Here is a 21,432-nt window from a genome sequence, read left to right as displayed (position 1 = left end):
AGAGGATATGGATTTCAGCGTTACCATAGTAAAAACAATGAATAGAATTGATCTTCAATTTTTTAAGAATTTCCTAAAGGTTTAAAAGATTTTCAGGAATTTCATCACTGATTCTCAAATAGTGAGTGATTACGTCATTGTACTTCGTATCTTGACGTTAAAGTTTTTTCTTTCCTTTCTTTCTTTCTTTCATATGTTTCCTTCAATTTTGTATTATGCCTGCAAAAATCCCGAAAAAATAATGTTGTTGATCAGAAATGTTTTTTTTTTATGTGTAGAAATGTTAATCCTTCTGAATTATTAGCCTTCCACTCCTCCTCCCTTCCTCCCTCCCTTAATTCCTTGCTTGCTTGCTTGCTTGCTTGCTTGCTTGCTTGCTTGCTTGCTTGCTTGCTTGCTTGCCTGCCTGCTTGCTTGCTTGCTTGCTTGCTTGCTTGCCTGCTTGCTTGCTTGCTTGCTTGCTTGCTTGCTTGCTTGCTTGCTTGCTTGCTTGCTTGCTTGCTTGCTTGCTTGCTTGCTTGCTTGCTTGCTTGCTTGCTTGCTTGCTTGCTTCCTTCCTTCCTTCCTTCCTCCTTCCTTCCTTCCTTCCTCCTTCCTTTTGTCTTTCATTGGGTAACACACAACAGGCAGAACGAAGCCTGGGAGTGGATGAACAAACAATGAATGGTGAGATAAAGCAAAGAACGCAGCTCACATGTGGAACAATACACATTGTTCACCATAATCCATGCTTTCTTTGTTTTTGTTATTTTGCCCAATCCCAAGCTTCGTTCTACCAGTGGACACCGATCCCTTTCATTCTTCATTCGCAGCTCCGGCCAAACGACCCGACACAGGGACCTGGGTACTACTCTACCTCCCGCAAGCACCATAATCAGCGGTTTCCCACCTCTAAATCAAAATGGCGGACTTCTAACGAATCCACAATCAAAATAATCTCAAAAAAACAAATGCTTTTTACACACTTTGTACATAATATTTGATATAAATGAGGCTTCTCAAGCCTAACTGGGTCTCCCATGATGGTAAGTTTATCTTTATTCGTACAGAAGTGGTTAGAATAAACACGTGACTGAAGATTGTAAGATTCGTTGACTTTTTAATTGAAATCTAATATTTGAGTATTTTAAATGCTTCTGAAAGCAAAATGTATGAATATTTAGCGCATTAGAGCCTTGAAATGCGTATTATATTTTGCGCATGAAATATTATATGTATTACGCTTTATCGTGAACGTTGTGCAAAAATCAGACAAGAAATTGAAACTTGGAAAGTACCCACGTATACTACATGTAGCTTGAATAGCATTATATATACATCTATTATAGCCAGCCTGCAATGTAATGGATAACCAGAGCATTCTCACATGGAAGCCATGTTGATTATAGACAATAGATTTTTAGCTATATTTTTAACATAATTTCAAGCACATAATAAAGAGGTTACTCGGGGTTAAACGAAGGTTTCCTATTCTCATGGGTATAAATATGTATAGCTTTCTTGAGATTTACATGTTTGTAGTGTTACCAGGTTATATACTTGATGATGTTATTAATGAGTTATATTGGTTTGTTTCCATAGGGAGACCAATATTCTCAGTTGATATTCATCCTGATGGCTCAAGATTTGCTACTGGAGGCCAAGGTACATACTTATAGTAATATTATTCAATTATTTTTTGGCAAATATATTCTTGAGGGGCAACCATATGACTCAATAACCCCTGGATATAAATACTATAATAATAAAAGAGCCACCATGTTGGTTCATATAATGAAAGGAGCTAATGAGGAATGCTTCGTTATTGTCAAAAAACATGGTGGGTATGAAATAATTTATCCCAAGAATATATGAATTTTTTTTCAAATTCAGTTAATATCATGTTTATTTGATGTTAGACTTATTTCACTGTCGAATTATTCACAAATGCCAAATGGTAAAGTAAAGGATGCTTTACTTCTACAACAATACAAACACTTTAAAATTACATGGGGCTTCACTGGAACATGTACATGGATATTGTACGCACAATCTAGACTACTTTAACTCTAAGTAGCAGAGAAATCAAAATTGGGTCTCTTTCTTTGGTTCCTGGACACATTTTCCGTAATTCAATCAACAACAAATGACCACATGTTATACAATAGCAGAACAAAGCTAATAAAGAATGCAATAGTATATACAGAAAGACCCGAAATTGGAGTATGCAACTCATGCTTTAATCATGAAATATATTGTCCTCTTTCAGGTGATGAATGTGGTAAAGTGGCAATCTGGAACATGGGTCCAATCAAAAGTGAAGAAGAAGAGCTTAATGATGATATTCCAAAGTTACTTTGTACGATGGACAACCATCTTGGTGAGTAACTAGATTTGAACTTAAATTCAGTAAATTCTTTAAAATTTATTTATTGAGGACAGTAGCAGACACAATGGAAAAAATGGTGTCTGATGAAACTGTACTTGGGTTTTCTGTCTTCTAGCATGCGTCAATTGTGTGCGCTGGTCCAATAATGGGAAATACTTAGCATCAGGAGGAGATGATAACTTGGTCATGATATGGCAGATGACAAGGTATGGTGCTGTGGTATGCTTTACTATTCTTTGGTATGCTGAGCTATGCTGAGCTATTTTGTGTTGTGCTGTGCTGTGCTACATGTATGCTCTGCTGTGCTGTAGTGTATTCTGCTGTTTTTTGATGCACTATTACATGCTAAGCTATGCTGAGCTATTTTGTGCTGTGCTGTGTTGTACGGTAGTCTGTTGTGCTATCCTTTAGTGCACTATAATATGCTGTTTTGTGCTGTGCTGTGCTGTGCTGTGCTGTGCTGTGCTGTACTGTAGTCTGTTATGCTATCCTTTACTGCATTAAAATATTATATTGTTTCGTGCTGTGCTGTGCAATGCTGTACCATCTACATGTACAATCAAAAATCTCTGTTAATTGAAATTCTATGTAACAAATAATGTTATATTTAAATCACCTAATCCACCTGCTTGAACAAACCAGATATCATGGCCCAATGACAACATTTGGAGGAGGCAGAGGCAAACTGAACATTGAACAATGGAGATGTGTTCATAACTTAAGGCAACACAGTGGAGGTAAATATATATGGTACATACAATAATTGGTAGAATTCCATTGTTAATTATCCTTGAAATTCCCACAGTACATGTATCTAGTCCTAGAAAATATCCAAAGGGTGGGAGAGTCGGTGGGGGGTTAACTTTGATTTGGATTGGAGTATTGGAGGAGAGGAGAGCGTATTATGGTAATCAGCCAACAAGTGGTACATGTTACCTTTTACATAGTCATACATCGACAAACTGTTGATTAATCTTTGGCAAATAGAAAGTCAATGATTAACTGACAATCAGCCAACAGTCCCTGAAGTAAATGCGCATACTTTCCTCATGAAAAGTTGGAGGGAAAGAGCTAGGGTTGTGAAGAAAAATAATTTTGTTTTATTGGTACTATATTTTCCTTCAGATGTTCTTGATTTATCCTGGTCTCCTGATGACTCTTTCCTGGCTTCAGGAAGTGTAGATAATACTATAACTATATGGAATGCACAAAGATTCCCAGGTATGGTAATGACTGACAACAGGGTCAGATCCAGGACTAGCTAGTACATGGAAAGTTCACCCCCCTCCCCCTGGACACATAATCACCCTTGCATGGCAGATTTCAACTGTTTCAATAATACTATTTATTTTTTTCGGGTCTGGTATCCTAAAGAATTGTGTGTTCTGATTGGCTGTTTGAGCGGGAGGTATTTTGTCAGTATCTGCCAGCGCTTGAGAGCTTGCAGCCCGGTATCCTTTGCCGTTAAACAACAAAACAAAATGATTACAAAAACAAGTAAACAAAATACGTGATAAAAAGTTATTTACCGTCCTATAGTCGGTCTGGATAGGAAAAAACTGTGCCCTCGGTCTTTGAAACGGACCGAGGCCATTAGGCCTCGCCCCGTATATTCAAGATCTCGGGCACAGTTTTTCCCTATCCGGACCTCCTGGCCAGTAAATAACAATCATATACATATACTACACATATTTTGCAGAGGTTGTTCAAATTCTGAAAGGCCATACTGGTCTTGTGAAGGGCGTCACCTGGGATCCTGTCGGCAAATATCTTGCATCGCAAGCTGACGACAAGACCCTTCGCGTCTGGAGAACAAGTGACTGGCAACAAGAAACATCAGTAACAGAACCCTTCACAGAATGTAGTGGTACTACCCATGTATTGCGCTTGAGCTGGTCACCAGATGGACACTATGTTGTGTCAGCTCATGCTATGAATAACTCTGGTCCTGTGGCCAAGATCCTTGAGAGAGATGGCTGGAAGAGTAGGATGGACTTTGTTGGGCACAGAAAAGCAATCACTTGCGTGGTATGTGTTACTGTTTAGTTTTTCTTAAGGCCAGTTTAGACGGTACAATTTTCACCTACAACTATCGTGTACAACATGCTCGCGCCATCCTAAAACTCGAGTCATAGTGTGTAAATCAAGCCTACAACTCACCTACGACAGACAGCATGCTGTATACAATAGTTGTAGGTGAAAATCGTACTGTCTAAACCAGCCTTTAGCCTACTCTCTGCTTTGATGATTGTTGTTTAATGTTTCTTTGATAGGCTGCCTGTGGTCTGTACATGACATTAATATGACCGAGGAGAGATGACTGTCACAAACCACGAGACATCTCCTTTCTTTCTCCTCCCGTCCTCTCCCAATCCCTCTTCCCTCCTTTATTACACAGGGATCCCAAGCACCCAAGAAAGTAAAAGGGAGAGGCACATAATATAACTCGGCAATAAAAATCATAATTTCCTTCCCAATTGCAGTACATATCACTAGCCGAAGGGCAGCGCTATATTTCAGCTCTGTAGCTCACTCCATTCAACCAAATTTGTCCTCAGATTCTGATCGTTATTTTTTGTGTTTCAGAGATTTAACCCCAAACTATTTGTGAAAAAGGTTAATGGAGATTCAACAAGATTAAAGGTGCTAAATATTACTTCATTATTCAATATTTTGTGCATTCACTTTTCAAACTTGGATATTCTATTACGTGACTTGATATTACATTTAACTTGCTTTGATGCTATAAACTAACTAAAATTTATTTTTCTTTTAAATAGCAATATTCGTGTTGTGCTATTGGTTGCCGTGATCGTTCTTTATCCATTTGGGTAAGTTCATCAGCAACATTTTATCTTACTCGTGAATATGATGCAGAATAATTTAAAGTTTATTAGCCATGCCGGAAAACGAGGAAAAAATTGGTCAAGTTGTCATTGCAGTGCATTTTGGGACTGTTTTGGGGTACATATTTTTGAAGATGGAGTCTATTTTGTTCCCTTAAACAACCTCAAAATGCACTGCAATGACAACTTGAACCAGTTTTTTCCTCAGCCTTATTAAAGTGGCTATGAAGAGCTGAAAAGTTTTTTTCTTAGTATTATTCATGTTTTTTTCCTTCCAGTTAACATCACTGAAAAGACCTTTAGTTGTGATTCATGATCTATTCAACCATTCTGTTATGGATTTGTCTTGGTAAGTCCAATGTGCTTCTCTGACCCTTAGAACTCTTTTAAACATATGTTTCTGTGGCCCAGGGTTTTATACAAGTGCCATCATTAAAATTTGTTCCAATCAAACTGTATGATTGTGTCGTTTATTGCAGGAGCCAGTCAGGATTCGAGTTGTTAGTTTGTTCATGGGATGGGACTGTAGCTTATGCAGATTTCTCACCTGAAGAGCTTGGGAAAGCCATGTCACAACAGGAGAAGGTATGATGTTCAATGATGTTAATGATGCTTGATGATGATGTGATGGTGACGAATAAGAGGATGATGAGATTGGTGAAGCTGATGGTGGAAGTTGTGGTGGTAGTGGAGATGATGATGATGGTTTTGGTGGTGAGGATGATGATAATGATTATGATGATGATGGAGATAGTGATGGGTATGATTGTGGTGATGATGGTGATTGTAATGGTTATTGATAATTATGGAGGTGATGATGATGATGGTGATGATGATAAGAAGAGGCTGATGAAAAAAGTGATACTATTTTTACAGCAAATTGTTTTTGTATCCAGGAAAAGTTCCACAAGCAGGTATATGGTATCAGCATCAGCAGCAACAAATCCAAATTTGCTTCATCAATAATAGAAAACCCAGAGATGCTGAAGATCCAACAGAGACACATCATGAGACAACAAGCACAGGCCAATGCCAATAAACCATCCATACCCCCACCCCCATTGGTACCATCTGGCACCTCTGCCCTTACCCCACCAAAACAAGAAATATCTCAGAATTCTAATGGTGAGTAACAAGTGCCCTTGCATCTTGCATTTGCTTTATTAGTTGCTGTCTTCTAATTGGCTGCATGTAATTGGTTGGGCACATGTTTTGTAGTATGGACATCATGGGGTCCAAACCCTACATGTAAGTCAGTCCAATAGTCAGGGTTTTAAAGTATCTTAGTAAAAAGTATCTAGTTGAGACTGTCAAGTATCACTCAGTATCTATAAAATTGTGGATGATGGATGTTGATGATGGATGAGGATGGATGATGATGATGATGATGCATGATAGATGAGGATGGATGATGATGATGATGATAACTGATGATGATGATGATAATTGATAATGATAATGATAATGATGGATGATACATGATGATGAGTGATGATGATGGCAGTATCATCATCCTCATCATCATGGAATTCTAATAGAAAATTTCAGAATTCTGATGATGCTGATGTGGTATGATGATGATGATGATGATGATACTATAATAATATCATTATTTTCTTAGTCATCTTTTCAATGGTGTTTTTAGGATCTATGAGTAACTCAAGATCTGGTTTCCCAAGTCCCAACAGTGCAAGCAATTTGAGTATAGTAAGTCAAACAAAGAAATACTCCACAATATAATACAGAAACTATTGAACGCAATAATAATTAAAATAAACTTTATTTCATGAGGGTAGCACGTGACAGTTTTGCAACGTATGACGCTGTGGCTTGTAAACTTACTATTCTCACCTTGACATTTCTTAGTGACAACACAGAGAACCTAAGAAATAACAGAAAGAAAAAAAAACGTCCTTTTTTCACGAGGGTAGCACTTAATAGCCATTGGCTAACAAACCTGTGGCCCTCATTCCATGATCGAATTGGAATTTAGGACTTGATTTTTGCGAAAGTAAGGAATTCATAATAACCTGTTATTATTATTTTAGAATGTACGAGAACAGCAGAAAGAAACGCGAACTAAAGATGGGAGGAGAAGGATTACTCCAGTTTTAGTGGCACAAATGGATGTCAAGTGAGTCTTGCCATTTCTTATATGCATTACCAGGCCCGTAGCTAGGATTTTTGTTGGGGGGGTGCTAATTTACAAAAAGTGGACCAACCATATACTTTATTTTTTTAAAGTCCCATAGGACGCATAGGTGTAGATAAATTATTAAAGTAAAATTGATTTTTTTTACTTAGTTTTACGTGAAAATATCATACCAGCCAAAATCTCACTTGCTTAAAAAGCGGATCTTTAGCTCGCGTGGGGGGGGGGGGGGGGGGGGGGGCGTGGGGGGGGGGGGTGCGAACGCACCCCCTGCACCCCCCCTAGCTACGTGCCTGATTACGTTATACAGTGCAACCCCTATTATTGTAGCATTGTCATTTTCTTATGTTGTAATATCTCTCTATGCCTTTTTCCCTTTTTTAGCGATACTCCTCTACCGTATGGGAGCAGCCAGACTGCACCTGCAGCAACACCAGCAGCACCAGCAGCACCAGCACTGGCAACAACCTCTGCCAGTGCAACTGATCTGACTAAGATACCAACATCACAGGTAATCATACAGCGATAGTGACTAACGTCTGGTAATAGTCCACAATGGTTTATTAAGGTGGACTATAATAAACGATGGTGAAAAGTGACAAACCAGGGGCATTATGGTCAACATTGCATACAATGACTAATGACTATACTGTACGATGGAAGCAGTATCGACTTTGGATGACGTTTTTTGATTATAGGGAACTTTGATTGCATTAATTACTCTGCTCGGAAGTGACTCAAATGGATCCTTCTTAAGTTTATCTTGCATGAGGCTACAATAAAATATATAAATATAAAAAAATAAGTCTAGTCGTTCTAGCGCTTTCGCACTAATTGGGGACACTTTTCGCTCACACGCACCACCACTACATCCAATGTTCTATGCACACAACGCTCAACTCACATATTGATTTTAACGGAATGAAAACAAAAAAGAAATCAAACTTTTTCTCGATGGAATTTGTGGCATTTCTTTTGTATTCCCATGTTACACGTAGCCTCGAATTCAAGAAAAAACTTTAAGGGCCCATTGGCTGTGGATGTTTTACATGGAGCATTCGAGTTAACCAACTCTAACCTTAATCTTTTTGATCCCCAGAGTCTGTCTGCATTACACTCTAGAATCGGAGAACAATCAACCACAGGTTTTAAGGAAAGGTAATTACTCTTCATCAAAGTCTGCGCTTTTTATACGCAAGGAATAAACTTTATACAAGTGTATGATGTAACTTAGACTGATAAATCTATAGTATGATGCTCTGGCAAGCTGTATGTATCTCAGAATGCATGAACGTGGTGGTCATCTAGAAAGAGTGCTTGTATGCATCGACAGTATGTATGTCTCGTTGATAGTTATAACATTAGGACGATTTGTGATTCATTTTGCAGCTCTAAAGACATCAAGATCACAGAAAAGTCAACAATATCGTTTGTCAAAGCAACGACAACTACGACCAAGAGTACTTCATCTGCCGTCCACTCATCACCATTAAAGACGACATCAGTGACCCATCATCCATCGCCTACCAAGTCCAACGCTGCCAGTCATCATGCGTCTCCTTCTAAAAGTGTATCAGCATCATCCACGAACAGTGCGGCTGTGACGGTATCGGTGAAACGCAAGGGTGATGCGACTGTTACTGGAACTGCAAAAAGAGTACGCAAGGACGCAAAGGAGCAAGGTAAAGCATTGTAGTTCAATGATTGTTTTTTCTTTCTCTCTTTCTCTCTTTTATCTAGCCATTTTTTCATCTTCACTCCACATTCTTTACTTTCGAACGTTCCTTTTCCTTTAATTCCCTTCTCTTTCCCTCCCGTTTGCAAGGTAAAACATTGCGCATCTTGTGATTGTTTGTCTTCCTAACATTTATTCTTGCTTTTTTCTTTACTGCGCATGCTCTTTGCCTTTAATCTCTCCTCTCCTCTCCTCTCCATTTTTATGCCATTCCAACCTTACTAGTTTCCACCATGCTCAAACTCTGTTTTTTAATTTTAAAACAAATTTATTGGCCGTTTGTCGTTGTACACAAAGTACTAACTCAGATCTTTCCATGTTTCGTTTGCAGCAACCAAGTCCTCCAGCACGTCTTCCGTAAGTGTTTGAAAATTCTTCGTTTGCTGGTACATGTTACATTATTGGCGCCATGTTGTTGGTATTTACAATACTTGAATGGATCAATACTACTTTTCTTGATAAATGTGTTGTCTTTGCAGTCTCGTCAACGAGAAGACCATGCTCACCATGATGACAGCATCGCTACGGTGTCTTCCGTACGGCACACTGTCTGCATTCCATCACCCGCTGCAGAAAAATCTCTGACTGTACAGGTATATAACAAATAAAGATATAAAGACATTACACGAATAATCCGCTAAAATACTAGTTACCATGAATCCGTTTTTGCAGCTCGCTGGCAGCGGTACAGATATCGTCACGTTGGAGCTGGAAAACAATCTCGGCTCATCAGGTACATCTATGTCGCTTTGTTGATGTTGATGTTGTTAAATGATGGTACATGTATGTGTCGTTGTTGATGATGATGATGTTGATAAGGGTGGTGCATGTTGACGATGATGATGATGATGATAATGTTAAGGGTGGTGCATGTTGTTGTTGATGATGATGTCGATAAGGGTGGTGCATGTTGTTGTTGATGATGATAGTGCATGCAATATTTTCCCTGTGCTATCTAGTTTTCTCATCACCCAATGATATTTCGTTTATCGCTATTCTCCACAGTCAATGCTGTCCATATCGTCAAATGTGTATCTGCTGGCAAGGTATCTTGGGAAGCAATGTTGACCAGTCCTGGTATCGCTTTGGCAGGCAACAGGTATGTTGTTACCTCTGTAACAGTTCAATCGGCAGTAAACTACTGTCCATCAAGTAAATCGTGAGTTAAAGATAAATTGGACTAAAAGGTTTTCTCTATGATGGGGTTCCTGTGGAATTGGCGGGAACTTTCGCGCCAAAACGACGCGTTAACCCAGAAGTGGGTCGAATATTAAAAGTCGGGTCGCAGCTCTATATGTCACCTAGACGTATTGGAATGATGAACCTGATAAATATGAATAAATACCTGGTAACCTTATAAGTTTTTTTATCCTTTTTTCATCAGAAATGTCGTTTGCGTAGCTTGTGCAAATAAAAGTCTAAACATATTTTCATTCGGAGGAAAGAGGTAGGTGAAAATTCGCCGTATTTTTTATTACAGAAATTTCGATTAAACACCTTATCTTTCTTTGTTCTTTCTGTTAGAATAATGCCAATCCTCATACTGGATGCAACAGCATCCATCTTGCAATGCAGTAGCAACTACGTCATGACAGTGACGTCATCAGGGGGCGTGTATGTCTGGTGAGTGACACATGTCAATCCACATGGTATCGAAAGGCGAAATACTGGTTTATTTAATTCTTTTTTGTTAGTATTTTTTTGTGTGAAAATTATTATTATTATTATTATTATTCCTTTAAATTTTTTTGTTTTTTTTGTTAGGGATTCGAAACTTTCTACTGCTGTGATCAAAAACGAATCGGCTCTTGCAGTCTTATCAGGTATTTTTATTTGTTCAAACTATTTTTTCTCTGTTTTAAATCCTTTGTTTTTGAAGGGGATAATGACAAATAATAGCCAATCATATAGCGTCTTCTAATGGACTTATACGTTCATCGTAACGAAGCCAATCGGGATGCAGGATGCAATGAACCCTTCTCCAAAGTATCTTTGATGCAAGGCTAACATGGAAATACAAAAGAAATCACACTTTTTCTTGTTGGATTCGTGGCTCTTCTTTTGTATTCTCATGTAGGCCTTGCATTCAAGACAATTTTAACGAGGTTACATACTGTTGTGAAAAGTTATTAACAGACCAAGCGTAGCCAATCAGGAATGAAGATTCGCAATAGTCCACTAGTTTGTAAATGAGCAAAAAATCAGCACTGTGTGTTGTAATAATGTTTCTTATGTTTCTTTATTTTGTGTTTTCATGTCAGGCCACGACATCACTATCGCGCGAACCAGTATCACAGACAAAGGTCATCCAGTCATCACTCTCTCGAACCAGTGCTCTTACTCATTTGATCCAACCGTGGGAACTTGGTAAGGAATAGTCTAGCAAAGACAAGAATGGGAACCCTGTGGTTTAATGTACCAATGCTTTGTGTTTTTCCCCCAGGATACAACTTGTTCGAGCTGATGACTGTCTGGCTTTGAATGCTGACTACAAGGCAAATGCACCCAGTCAAGATCCCTTTGATATTAGAGGCCCTCTAGCTCAACTCCAGGGCCAAAGCACGAGGTATGTTTTGATAACACTCATTAAGATCCTGATAAACAATATTGGGCTTCCTGTAGTAGCGCTTGGGGAAATTAGTTCCCAATGCCCTCGCGACTCCAGACTTGTATTCTCCGATTACACGTTACGTCATCGTTGCCTGTCGGGGGAGCGCTGGTGCTATTTAACAAAATATTTCTCATTAGCATCCATTGTTAACGGCACCAAGATGGCCGCCATGTTTTTGTCTTTTAACCATCTTGGGAATACTTGCAAGCCATCAATTAAGTAACCTGTCGGTTTTATCGTGAAACTTCTTGTCAAGATACTTTGTCACGTGGCTATTCTCTTTCATCACGTGATGTGTGTGTGTTATTGTGTTGGCAGGCTGGCACATCAAGGTGGTCGAATGTTTCGTTCTAATCCTGGACGTCAGCAGACTGCTACTGTTTCTCATTTGGAGGTACGTTGAATCTTATTAGCAGTTTTCGCATGAATACGAAAAGCTCAGTGTCGTGCCGTGACCGTAATCTTTTCTAGAATTTTGACTTGCTGAATTGCGCAATGGGATTGGTCCGGCAGTGCCGTGACCTTGGCGTGACCGTGTCCGCGCCGTGTTTATGCCGTGTTCCGGGTATTTGATTGGATGGAGAGTAAATTCTCGTGCAATGTGATTGGGCTGTCGTATTCCTTGTCGTGTCACGATGGTGTTCGTGTCATGAGCTTTTCACAGTCATACGAAAACTGCTCTATAAGTACTGTAAGGACACATGAGAGATTCGAAGTTTTGTTAAGCCTGATTTACATGAGCAACGCAAACGCATGAGCAATGTATTTGCTTTTGCATTTGATAAAACGCATTAAAATCGAATACGCGAGCAAATCAACAAAACAGGGTTTTGTGGACGTAAATCAAAGTGATTCCATGTGTTTCCATGACATCGTCTAAAAAAACGAAGTTTTCATGGGCACGTGAATATGGAATGCCATGGAAACGCCTTGATTGACGTACGCCAAAACCTACTTCATCGCGACGATGATTATGCGCGTGCTACTGAGAAACACTGTTGAGAATGCAAAATGACATTTTGATCTGTTTCAATCTCCATGTCCCTAAAGTCCGATATTTATATCTCAGAATGACTCGAGTTTTTCATTTTCAATGCTTCAATAAATCATTTTTCTAAAGTGCTCTGTAACTCAGCAGGGGAAAAACAAGTTCCCAGTTATTAATTCATCCGTTTATCTATATCGTCTTCGACGCATCAATTTATCTGTCCTTCTATCGAATCACCCATTAATCCTTTCTTTCCCACGAACTCAATTTTATTGAAAATTCAAAGAAAAAGCCGTAAAATATTTCAAAACAATGAAGCTCTATAAATTTGTTCATAAATCCGATTAATACAAAGAATAAAAACATAACCTCGAGTTATAAATTAATAGTGCAAACAGCGAAGAATATTCCATTCCCTTTCAACACAAAAAAGAAATAAATTTCACCGAAATATCAATTATACTTAACCCTTTCTAAGTTACACCGCGTTAGTGTTTCTCGCCCGCAAGCGAAAGACTAATTCCTATCAAAATATAGAGTTCAGTACCGAAAAGCCTCGACAAGCCATCTTCTATAGGGATTTTTCTTATATTCATCTTGCCATTTAAGCGTCTGAAAAGAGATGCCTATGTTTCCGAAGCGTACTTAACGTTAAATGGATTATCTACTTTTTCTAGCCTGCGTGCAGCCGGACTTTTCTCTCGTATAGTATAGTATATATAGACGAACTTAACAGTCAGTTAGTTCGGCTGCACGCAGGCTAACGTTTTCGCACCAATGCCAACTCGACCCAGTCTTTTTCTCCACCTCGTAGCGGCGAATCTAAAACTTTTTCACGATCTATATTATTACAGTAATGGTATTTTTCCATGGATTTTCTTGAGGATATTTTCGAACATCATTCACCTGCCTTTGATGTTTTTAAAACTTATATTATTCTTAACAAAACATTGTGAAACATAATAATAATAAAATAATAACATAATGCGAGACATCTTATCAGACGGCCTATCCTTACACTCTTCTCTTTAAAACCTTTCAAAACCCTCAAACCTACCCTCAGGGTAAGAGCTTTTACGTTACCTCTTTCTATGTCTAATATCAAGAAACTTGACATTCCTACTAAAGAAAGTGAACAGCTTTAAAGAAACGCGGTTTGATAAGGTTTTCCCTCTTGGATAATGATATTAGGACACGATGTTTCTTGTATTCATACTCATCAGTCATCAGTGGTTCCGCTAGTCTCTCCATCAGCTGCGATGTCTTCATTTTCTATTATCCGGTACGCCTACGTTCCGCTATCTTTTGGCTTTCAATATTATAGCCTCCTACGCGATTTATCTTTCTCTCAGATGTGGGATTCCTATGGTAATGGAGAGAAGAGAGACTGAGGAGAGTCCGCTAAGGCACCACAGGGAACCCATAAAAACAGATATGGACTCATTTCCAAATATTAAAATATAAATATCTCACCACCATACAACTCTCAAAAAAAAAAAAGGTTTGTTAGTATCACTCAAAAATAACCTTTATTTACAGAACCAATTGTCCGCGTGCGTGGCGCTGGGGTCTGGTACAGAATACCATTTTTGGTTAATGACGTATGTTCGCTATTTAGTTCAAGCAGGTAAGAAGTAGTTCTTTTAAGGCTTACCCCATATTTGGAGGAACTCCTTCATTTTTATTCCAGGTTTTGGGAAGAGGGGAGGGGAGGGCAAGTAGTGTTGTGACCCGGAATTCATGGACTGAAAAACTCGTAATTATTGTTTAGTAAATATATGTCTTTCCATTTCTAAAATTAAACTAAAATAAATAAATAAATAAAACAATATTTATCAACAATCAGAAATTGCGTAAGTGCGACTATGATACTATGACGAGAAAGAATGAAAAAGCCTTATCAAATAAAAAAATGAAAAGAAAAAAGAACCAACTGTATTTTTATTTCTTTCAAAAAAAAAACGAAAAAAGAAAATAAATCATACGATCACGAACAAATTTTGAATAAAAAGATTGTACAGAAAAAAGACAAAAAGTAAGACTGTCTTTTCGTTTAAGTTTCAGTTGAAACGCGTACGATTTCAATGAAATAAGAAAAAGCATAACAATAACAAACTATAATTTGTGTATTCATAATTTTTTCCTTGTTTAAGAAAAGCTGAGATAAGGACAATAGAATCCTATGAAAACAAAGTATTTTTAAAATGATTTATTTATTGTTTTGTTTGGTTGTGACTGATCACATCCAGCTGTCTATACCATCCTCGCCAACTTTCCTTCCATCAGTAACCTCCAACAGTTATCTCCCATCATTAACACTAAGCGTGTGGTCAACTATCGTCTGTTTGTAATTTATGGTTTTGTTTAATTCAAGGACTTGAGTCACGTCTTCGAGAAGTTTGTGATGAATTCCTTGGACCCCCGTATAGGTTAGTAACAAAAAAAAACAGTTCCCAGTGGTGAATATTCAACACTACGTAATGAATAGTGCAATATCAGGTTAGAAAAAAATGGATTAATTGGACGTTCATTTGGAGTACAAATTACGCGGTTGAGAGGGTGCGCACGGATGCGCAAACAACGATTGTGGATTTGTTGATTGAGCTTGCTTTGGCTTTAAACAGGTGCTTGGCTCGTAGGCCTTTTCGGCTTTGGCTTAATGGTTTCCTATTTCAGACCATGTGTCATTTCCTAGAGTATCATCCCTTTGTTTAATGGATGCGCACGAGGGACACATGAATATGGACACCACGGAAACAAGAAATCTTATTCTCAACAGAATAACATGTGGTTTTGAAATGGGAAAACATTAAGCCAAAGCCGATTGTTGCAATTGTTGATTAGTGCATGTCACGATACCCGATAGATCATAGTATATCTAGCATCATTATCACTGCATTGATCCATATCATGATTACGATCATGGTATGAACATGATATATGCAGAGAGTCGATATATATGTCATGATTGCAATCTCATTTCTCTCAACATGGATCAGTCAATTCCCATATTGAGCATCTTCACAGGAAGCCCAAGCCTTGTATTGTATTTTTCAAATCTTTTAAGCATGAACGCCGTTTTGGCGCTGCTAAGAAATAAAAAAAAAAAGGCAGAATGAGTACCATTTCTTTCACATTTCTTCCTCTGCTTATTTGATCTTTTCGTTCTCTCAGGTCAAGTCTACATAGCAAGATTTCAGGGTGGACCCCAAGAATATTGGTAAATACCTCTACAAAGTTTGTTACTACCTTATTTTCTATTTAACCATGAGTAAAGCCGTGTGTTGTTGGTATAACGTAGAGTTTTTGTTGTTTTCAGGGATATACAAAGAGAGAATTGCTGGCAGAGATCCTGCCTATTATTGGTAAGAAATTATTACTGCTGGAGGAAAATGGACGGTTGGATGAGTGAATTGAGGGGAGAGAGGGAGGGACGGACGGACGGACGGATGGATAGATGGATGGACGGATGGATGGAGGGAGAGTGGAGGGAAGAATAGATGGATGGATGAAATGGTGGATGGAAGGACAGATGGAGGGATGGAGAGCCAAGAATAGACGGATGCACGTAATGATGGAGGGAGTGAGAGAGAGGGAAAGGAAGTGTGGAGAAAAAAACCCCAGAGAAGATACTAATCGACACCATCACCATCACAGGTACAAACATTCGACTTCAGAGGCTGTTTACTGAATACAAGGACCAGTTAGATGCCGTGGAACCTCGGTGACAGGACCTTATTACCGTGACGGTTGCTAACAAGAACCAAGACTAAAGGCATTCGTAAAGTAGACTTACATACCATGGCGCATGCGTGTATTATATCTCAACGCTGACGCATGAAATGCGAGGCACTTGGCAAAAATACTCATGATATACTTCGATGCGCATGGGTGAATTATGTGTACGCGCTGACCCAAAATTGTAAGAAATTCTCCATTGCGCATGCGTGCAATACATTTTGGCGCTGACCCAAAGCCTGTGAATTTTCATCTCAGAATGTAAGGACTGCCGTGGTAAGAGAGGCATATGAACTCTCTGAGAGGGGGCGAGGACGTGATATTTTGAGCAATCTTTTGATTGTTTCTTGGCAGAAATCTTCTATTTCATAATTTATTACGCTGTTTATATATGAAGGGTAGGGAGACTAGACTAACTTTTGACTTCAAATTATTATTACAGTTTATAAAAATGTCTTTGAAGGGAGGGGAGGGAGGGCACGTGATGGGATGTTTTTACTCCATTTCTATACATTAAATACTATTTTTATGGATGGAAGAGGAGGCTAAGAGACGATTTAAAAAGCCTCGACTCCCTTCTTCTGATCAATACTTTTTGTCTTTATGGGATGGGAGGGTGAGTAATAAGGCCATTCTATACTACTCTGTCTACTTGGTAGTTTTCTTTACAAAAATGTTCTTGGGTAGAAAACATTTAAGCGTTCGCGAACCAATGTTGGAGGCCAAATCATTTCATTTTTTGTACGGTTCTAGAGCTCATTTTCGTGTCGCGATATGCGCAGCTCTCAGCGTTGTTGTTTTTTACAGTATTCGCTTATTCTCAACCATATTCGACTATTGGATGTAAGTCTTTGTTGTTCTCGCTAAAGTTAGTAATATCTTCAAGTAACCCCTCCACTATGTATCTTTTAACAGCATCTATTATTTATCTCCAAGCTCCGCCCGTTTCTAATTGGTTTCCCTATTGACGCAGCATTCACAACCAACGGTTCTAATTAAGTACTATGAGAACTCCATTAATGGTAGCCTTTCGGGGAAATTGAGAGATCTCTGTGGGCGGTTATCGTAATATGGCGCCAATATTTAGAGAATAATCGTTCACGAAACCTTCCACGTGTCGTTATTCGAATCATTGAGCCGGCATCTTTGCGAAACATTACTTCTTTCGGCGTCCAATAAAGCTTGTATTATGTTGTTTAGACTACTAGAAATAACTAAGAAAATAAGCGCTGTGTTGTATAAGTATAACTGTGAGTATATTATTTTATTATGTGAGAACGTTGTGTTGTATTGTATTGTATTGTAATAATAAAAGAATAAATTATAGAACTTAATTAATATATGATTATTGATATTTATGTCATTTTATACCTTCGTGTTCGTAAATCCTGTTTTTGGCACCGAAAACGCGAGACGTGAGTCGTTGAACTGATGAAAATTGTCGCGAATTGGTGTGAATAACTCGAATCTTTGAAAAAAATAAGTCATTATCATTAGCAGAGAGAACTCTCGCCATAAAGTTACCGCTAAAAAATTTATAATAAACCATTTAAGATCAATCTCGGGACAGAAATAAAGTTACAGTTTCTGAGTCGATAGCGTTAAGTTCTGAAAACAGTACATATCAAATAGGGTTGTACTTTTTCTAAGAAATTTTTTTTTATATTTCTTTTCATTATTTTCAACTAAAACTCACTACTTATCTTGTATTACTTCTCGTATTTTCAAACAAGGTATATAACTATATTCCCAAGGAAAAATGTTGTTTTTACCAAGCAATATTTATTATGACATCTCTTGCGTATTTTCTCGATGTTTGTCTTCGTAGCATCAGGCTCTCCCTCGATTATTTTGAATTAGAACTAAAAAGGGGTTTCAATTATCGCTATTTAATGATACCCCCTGCCGAGGGATTCGATTATATCAAATTGGAGCGATTTGGAATTGAGTTGTGTATAGCTCGGAAGGTTTTTATCTCATTTTCTTTGTAAATTTTAAAATTCATACAAAATAATGGGGATTTCTCCATCTATTCTAATATCAATATGGTTGCACTTGCTTTCGGCTTTTCTTTATGACAGCAGACAAATTATAATTTCTTCATAGGAGAATTTTTTAAAAACAGATACAAATTTTTTGGGATTCTCTTCGATAGTTTTCTTTAGCTTAGAAATAATTCATAGTTTATGGATTTTACACTTCACAAAATTAAATCTCGGGTCGAGTTTACTTATTTCGCCATGAGTTTGTTTTTGATCCAAAATGTGTGAGCATAAATTAAATCTTTTTATATATTTAGTTTACTTCATCATCCGGTTTTCAAGTGTCCCTACTTTTATTTTTGTTCATCAAATGATAAGCAGGAAATATATTTTCTAACTTAATTCGTTTAGGCGTATAAACCTATGGTAAACTTTCGATTTGTTTATAATCTCGGGGGGTCTATAAAACGAAGGCTAGCTTTAGATAAATATTATTGATTTCCCAAATCTTTATGTTTTCTCCTTTCGATTACATATTGTTATTTATTATTATTTTATTTTATCTTTCGGAATCTTTCTCTTGCTTACATCTTACACGCGGTTTTCTTCGATGCACGTGATTTTTTTTGGCGCGAAATGTTCCCGCGAAATTCACCAGAACTTAATTAGCAGCGACATCAAGAGAATCTCAATCGTACACGAATCCACTGTTCTTCCAGAATGAAATAATTTATCCCGTGTTCTATGATTTTTTGTTTGCATCTTTTTAAAAACTTGAATGATTAAACTAAGATAAAACTTTTCCCTAGATTTATAATACAAAATGGGATTTTGCCAAATGTAAAATGAATAAGGTCATTTTGTACAACAACAGCAACTACAAAAAACACCACTTACATTTACATTGCATTACCTTTGCTATATTTCAATTAGCAAACTTTTAAGTCTTAATTTATTCATCAGCAAAATGACCAAATTCTAAACTAATTCATTCATGAAAAAATAACTTATCTTTTTACAAAACGAAGCTGTTGAAACATTTTACTTTGAATTGTAAAGTATAAAGGTTTTCAGGGCTTTTTAATCTCCCTGCAAACCACTTAAATCTCTTTCCGAGCTCTTAGAATTTCATAGCAAAAGTTATTTTCAAGAGGGAAACTACAAAGAGGGATGAGAACAATTTACAGAATGAATGAAAATTAGCAAGTAAACCTGTTTGAACTGCGTCGGTGTTAAGTGTCATCTTGGGTTAATCCTAACTTCGTAAAAATTTCCAAAAATAGGTCACAAATAGGTCCTTCGTTTACAGGAAAAAAGGAATAAACGAAAAAAATATTTATTCGTCTTGAGATACTTGAACTACTATTTTAAAATTTGGTTAGAATTATACTGCGTTTGTTTTTGGAATTATTTATCTATTTTTTCGTTCAGTCTTTCTTTTATATTTTTGTCCTCTTATCTCTTTTCCCTCTAGCGTCTCTCTTATCTTAATATGAGAAGTTCGGGGAAAATCAAAAGTTTTTTTCGGAATTACAGCGATTTTTTTCAGGTTATTTCGTAAATTTTCTACGGATTTAAGCGCTCAAAAATAAAGCATTGGCTTCAAATATTAAACACCGATTGATGGAAATAAATCTTATTTCCAATCGACTTGCGATGATTTACAATAAGCTAGCATTTTAAAAACTCGTCTCTAAAGTGTCTCCTCACTGTAAAACAGATCATCCATCTTTTTAGCACGATTAAATATTTTGCGAAAACTATCGTACCACGACTTCCACATTACATACGTTAGACACTTGTGTTCTGCAACAAACATCTTGAACGAAAACTCTAGAGAACGGGCGTGTAGGCGGCGTAGGAAAGCACAATAGACAGCTTTAATCTTGTTGTATATTATTATGATATTTGAAGAAATAATAAGTACAATTCGGGAGGAAATATGCCTGTAATACTCTTTTTATTGTATATTGAATTTATTTTTATCAATTCTCAACATCTGAGTAGAGTTTTATTCCTCATTTTCGTGTGAGATTCTACGCATGCGTAGAGAAATCAATTTCGATTCAATTGCTATCAATAAGAGGCGATTGCCGTAATTATTTTTTATCAATTCTCAGATACTGAGTGGAGTTTCATTCTCGTTAGTTTCATTTTTTGCGTGAGATCTACGCATGCGTAATAAACTCAATTCCAACTCGATAATTATCGATGATTGACGTGGCTGTAGGCAAGAAGACTTAATTTGCAATTGCCACGGAAACGCCCTTACATGTGCTCGAGTTTTAAGTTTTAGAAATTGATAGCTAAATTGGATCAAATCAAAAATCAATCAAAAGACAGGTTTTCTGGCATTAGAGGATTATTTTTTATTTCTCGTAGTAATTGTTCTTTAAAACTTGTGTTTCCATAGTTACGGTATGCAACCAATCATATCACAGCTTTTTTTTACGACTTCACTGGGTTCTTTCTTTCATTTTACGAATCTTCTTCCATCTCTCTCTCTCTCTTTTTTTTTTCGTTCTTTCTTTCTTCTCTGATCTTTTTTTATTCAAAAGCATTTTTGCTTTCTCTCACTCTTTCCTATTTCTTTTCTCCTTCTGTTATTCTTTTATTCTTTATATTCTTTTTTTGTTCTTCCCTACTTCTTTCCATCATTCTTCGTTTAGTTCATTCTTTTTTCCTTTCTTATCCTTCTACTCTCTTGTTCAATCGCTTGGCTTATTAATTCAACTTGCTTCGTGTATCCCAGACCAAGAGAATTCGTGTTAAATTAAAATCCTTCCTAAGATTCACTTTTTCTAATGTTAACTAATAAGATCCCAAATAATGACTAAACTAGGAGTACCTTGTGAATCATTGATAAGCACACAAACACAGCTCAGTATCAGCAAAGCAGCCTCATTAATCTTATTCATTAATTTTTAAAAGAACTTCGAAAAAACAACACTGACTTGTTAAAAAGATATAACTAGCTAAGAACTAGTGTGAGCTGCGTCGGTGTTTCTAATG

General features: G+C 37.3%; 1 protein-coding gene across 1 annotated transcript; it reads left to right on the top strand.

The window, feature by feature from the left end:
• Positions 1 to 895: 895 nt before the first annotated feature.
• Positions 896 to 17,027, top strand: LOC116294013 (protein HIRA). The gene is made up of 32 exons (XM_089033090.1): positions 896 to 1,025; positions 1,582 to 1,644; positions 2,249 to 2,359; positions 2,484 to 2,574; positions 3,011 to 3,105; positions 3,494 to 3,589; positions 4,068 to 4,396; positions 4,955 to 5,011; positions 5,149 to 5,199; positions 5,493 to 5,563; positions 5,694 to 5,799; positions 6,111 to 6,339; positions 6,860 to 6,921; positions 7,263 to 7,348; positions 7,751 to 7,877; positions 8,466 to 8,524; positions 8,756 to 9,048; positions 9,433 to 9,458; positions 9,581 to 9,694; positions 9,774 to 9,834; positions 10,107 to 10,200; positions 10,486 to 10,548; positions 10,626 to 10,724; positions 10,866 to 10,924; positions 11,363 to 11,468; positions 11,545 to 11,667; positions 12,031 to 12,106; positions 14,240 to 14,327; positions 15,075 to 15,129; positions 15,875 to 15,920; positions 16,020 to 16,065; positions 16,358 to 17,027. The coding sequence occupies exons 1-32, from the start codon at positions 989 to 991 to the stop codon at positions 16,426 to 16,428; spliced, it is 3,090 nt and encodes a 1,029-aa protein (XP_088889216.1). The 5' UTR covers positions 896 to 988; the 3' UTR covers positions 16,429 to 17,027.
• The last annotated feature ends 4,405 nt before the right edge of the window (positions 17,028 to 21,432 follow it).

This window comes from Actinia tenebrosa, unplaced genomic scaffold, assembly GCF_029948245.1.
Source record: "Actinia tenebrosa isolate PJP-AT-01 unplaced genomic scaffold, QUT_ActTen_1.0 PGA_scaffold1__47_contigs__length_23844297, whole genome shotgun sequence".
Taxonomy (NCBI): Eukaryota; Metazoa; Cnidaria; class Anthozoa; order Actiniaria; family Actiniidae; genus Actinia; species Actinia tenebrosa.
Note: the sequence above shows the minus strand (reverse complement) of the source record. Positions and strands in the feature narration are given on the sequence as shown.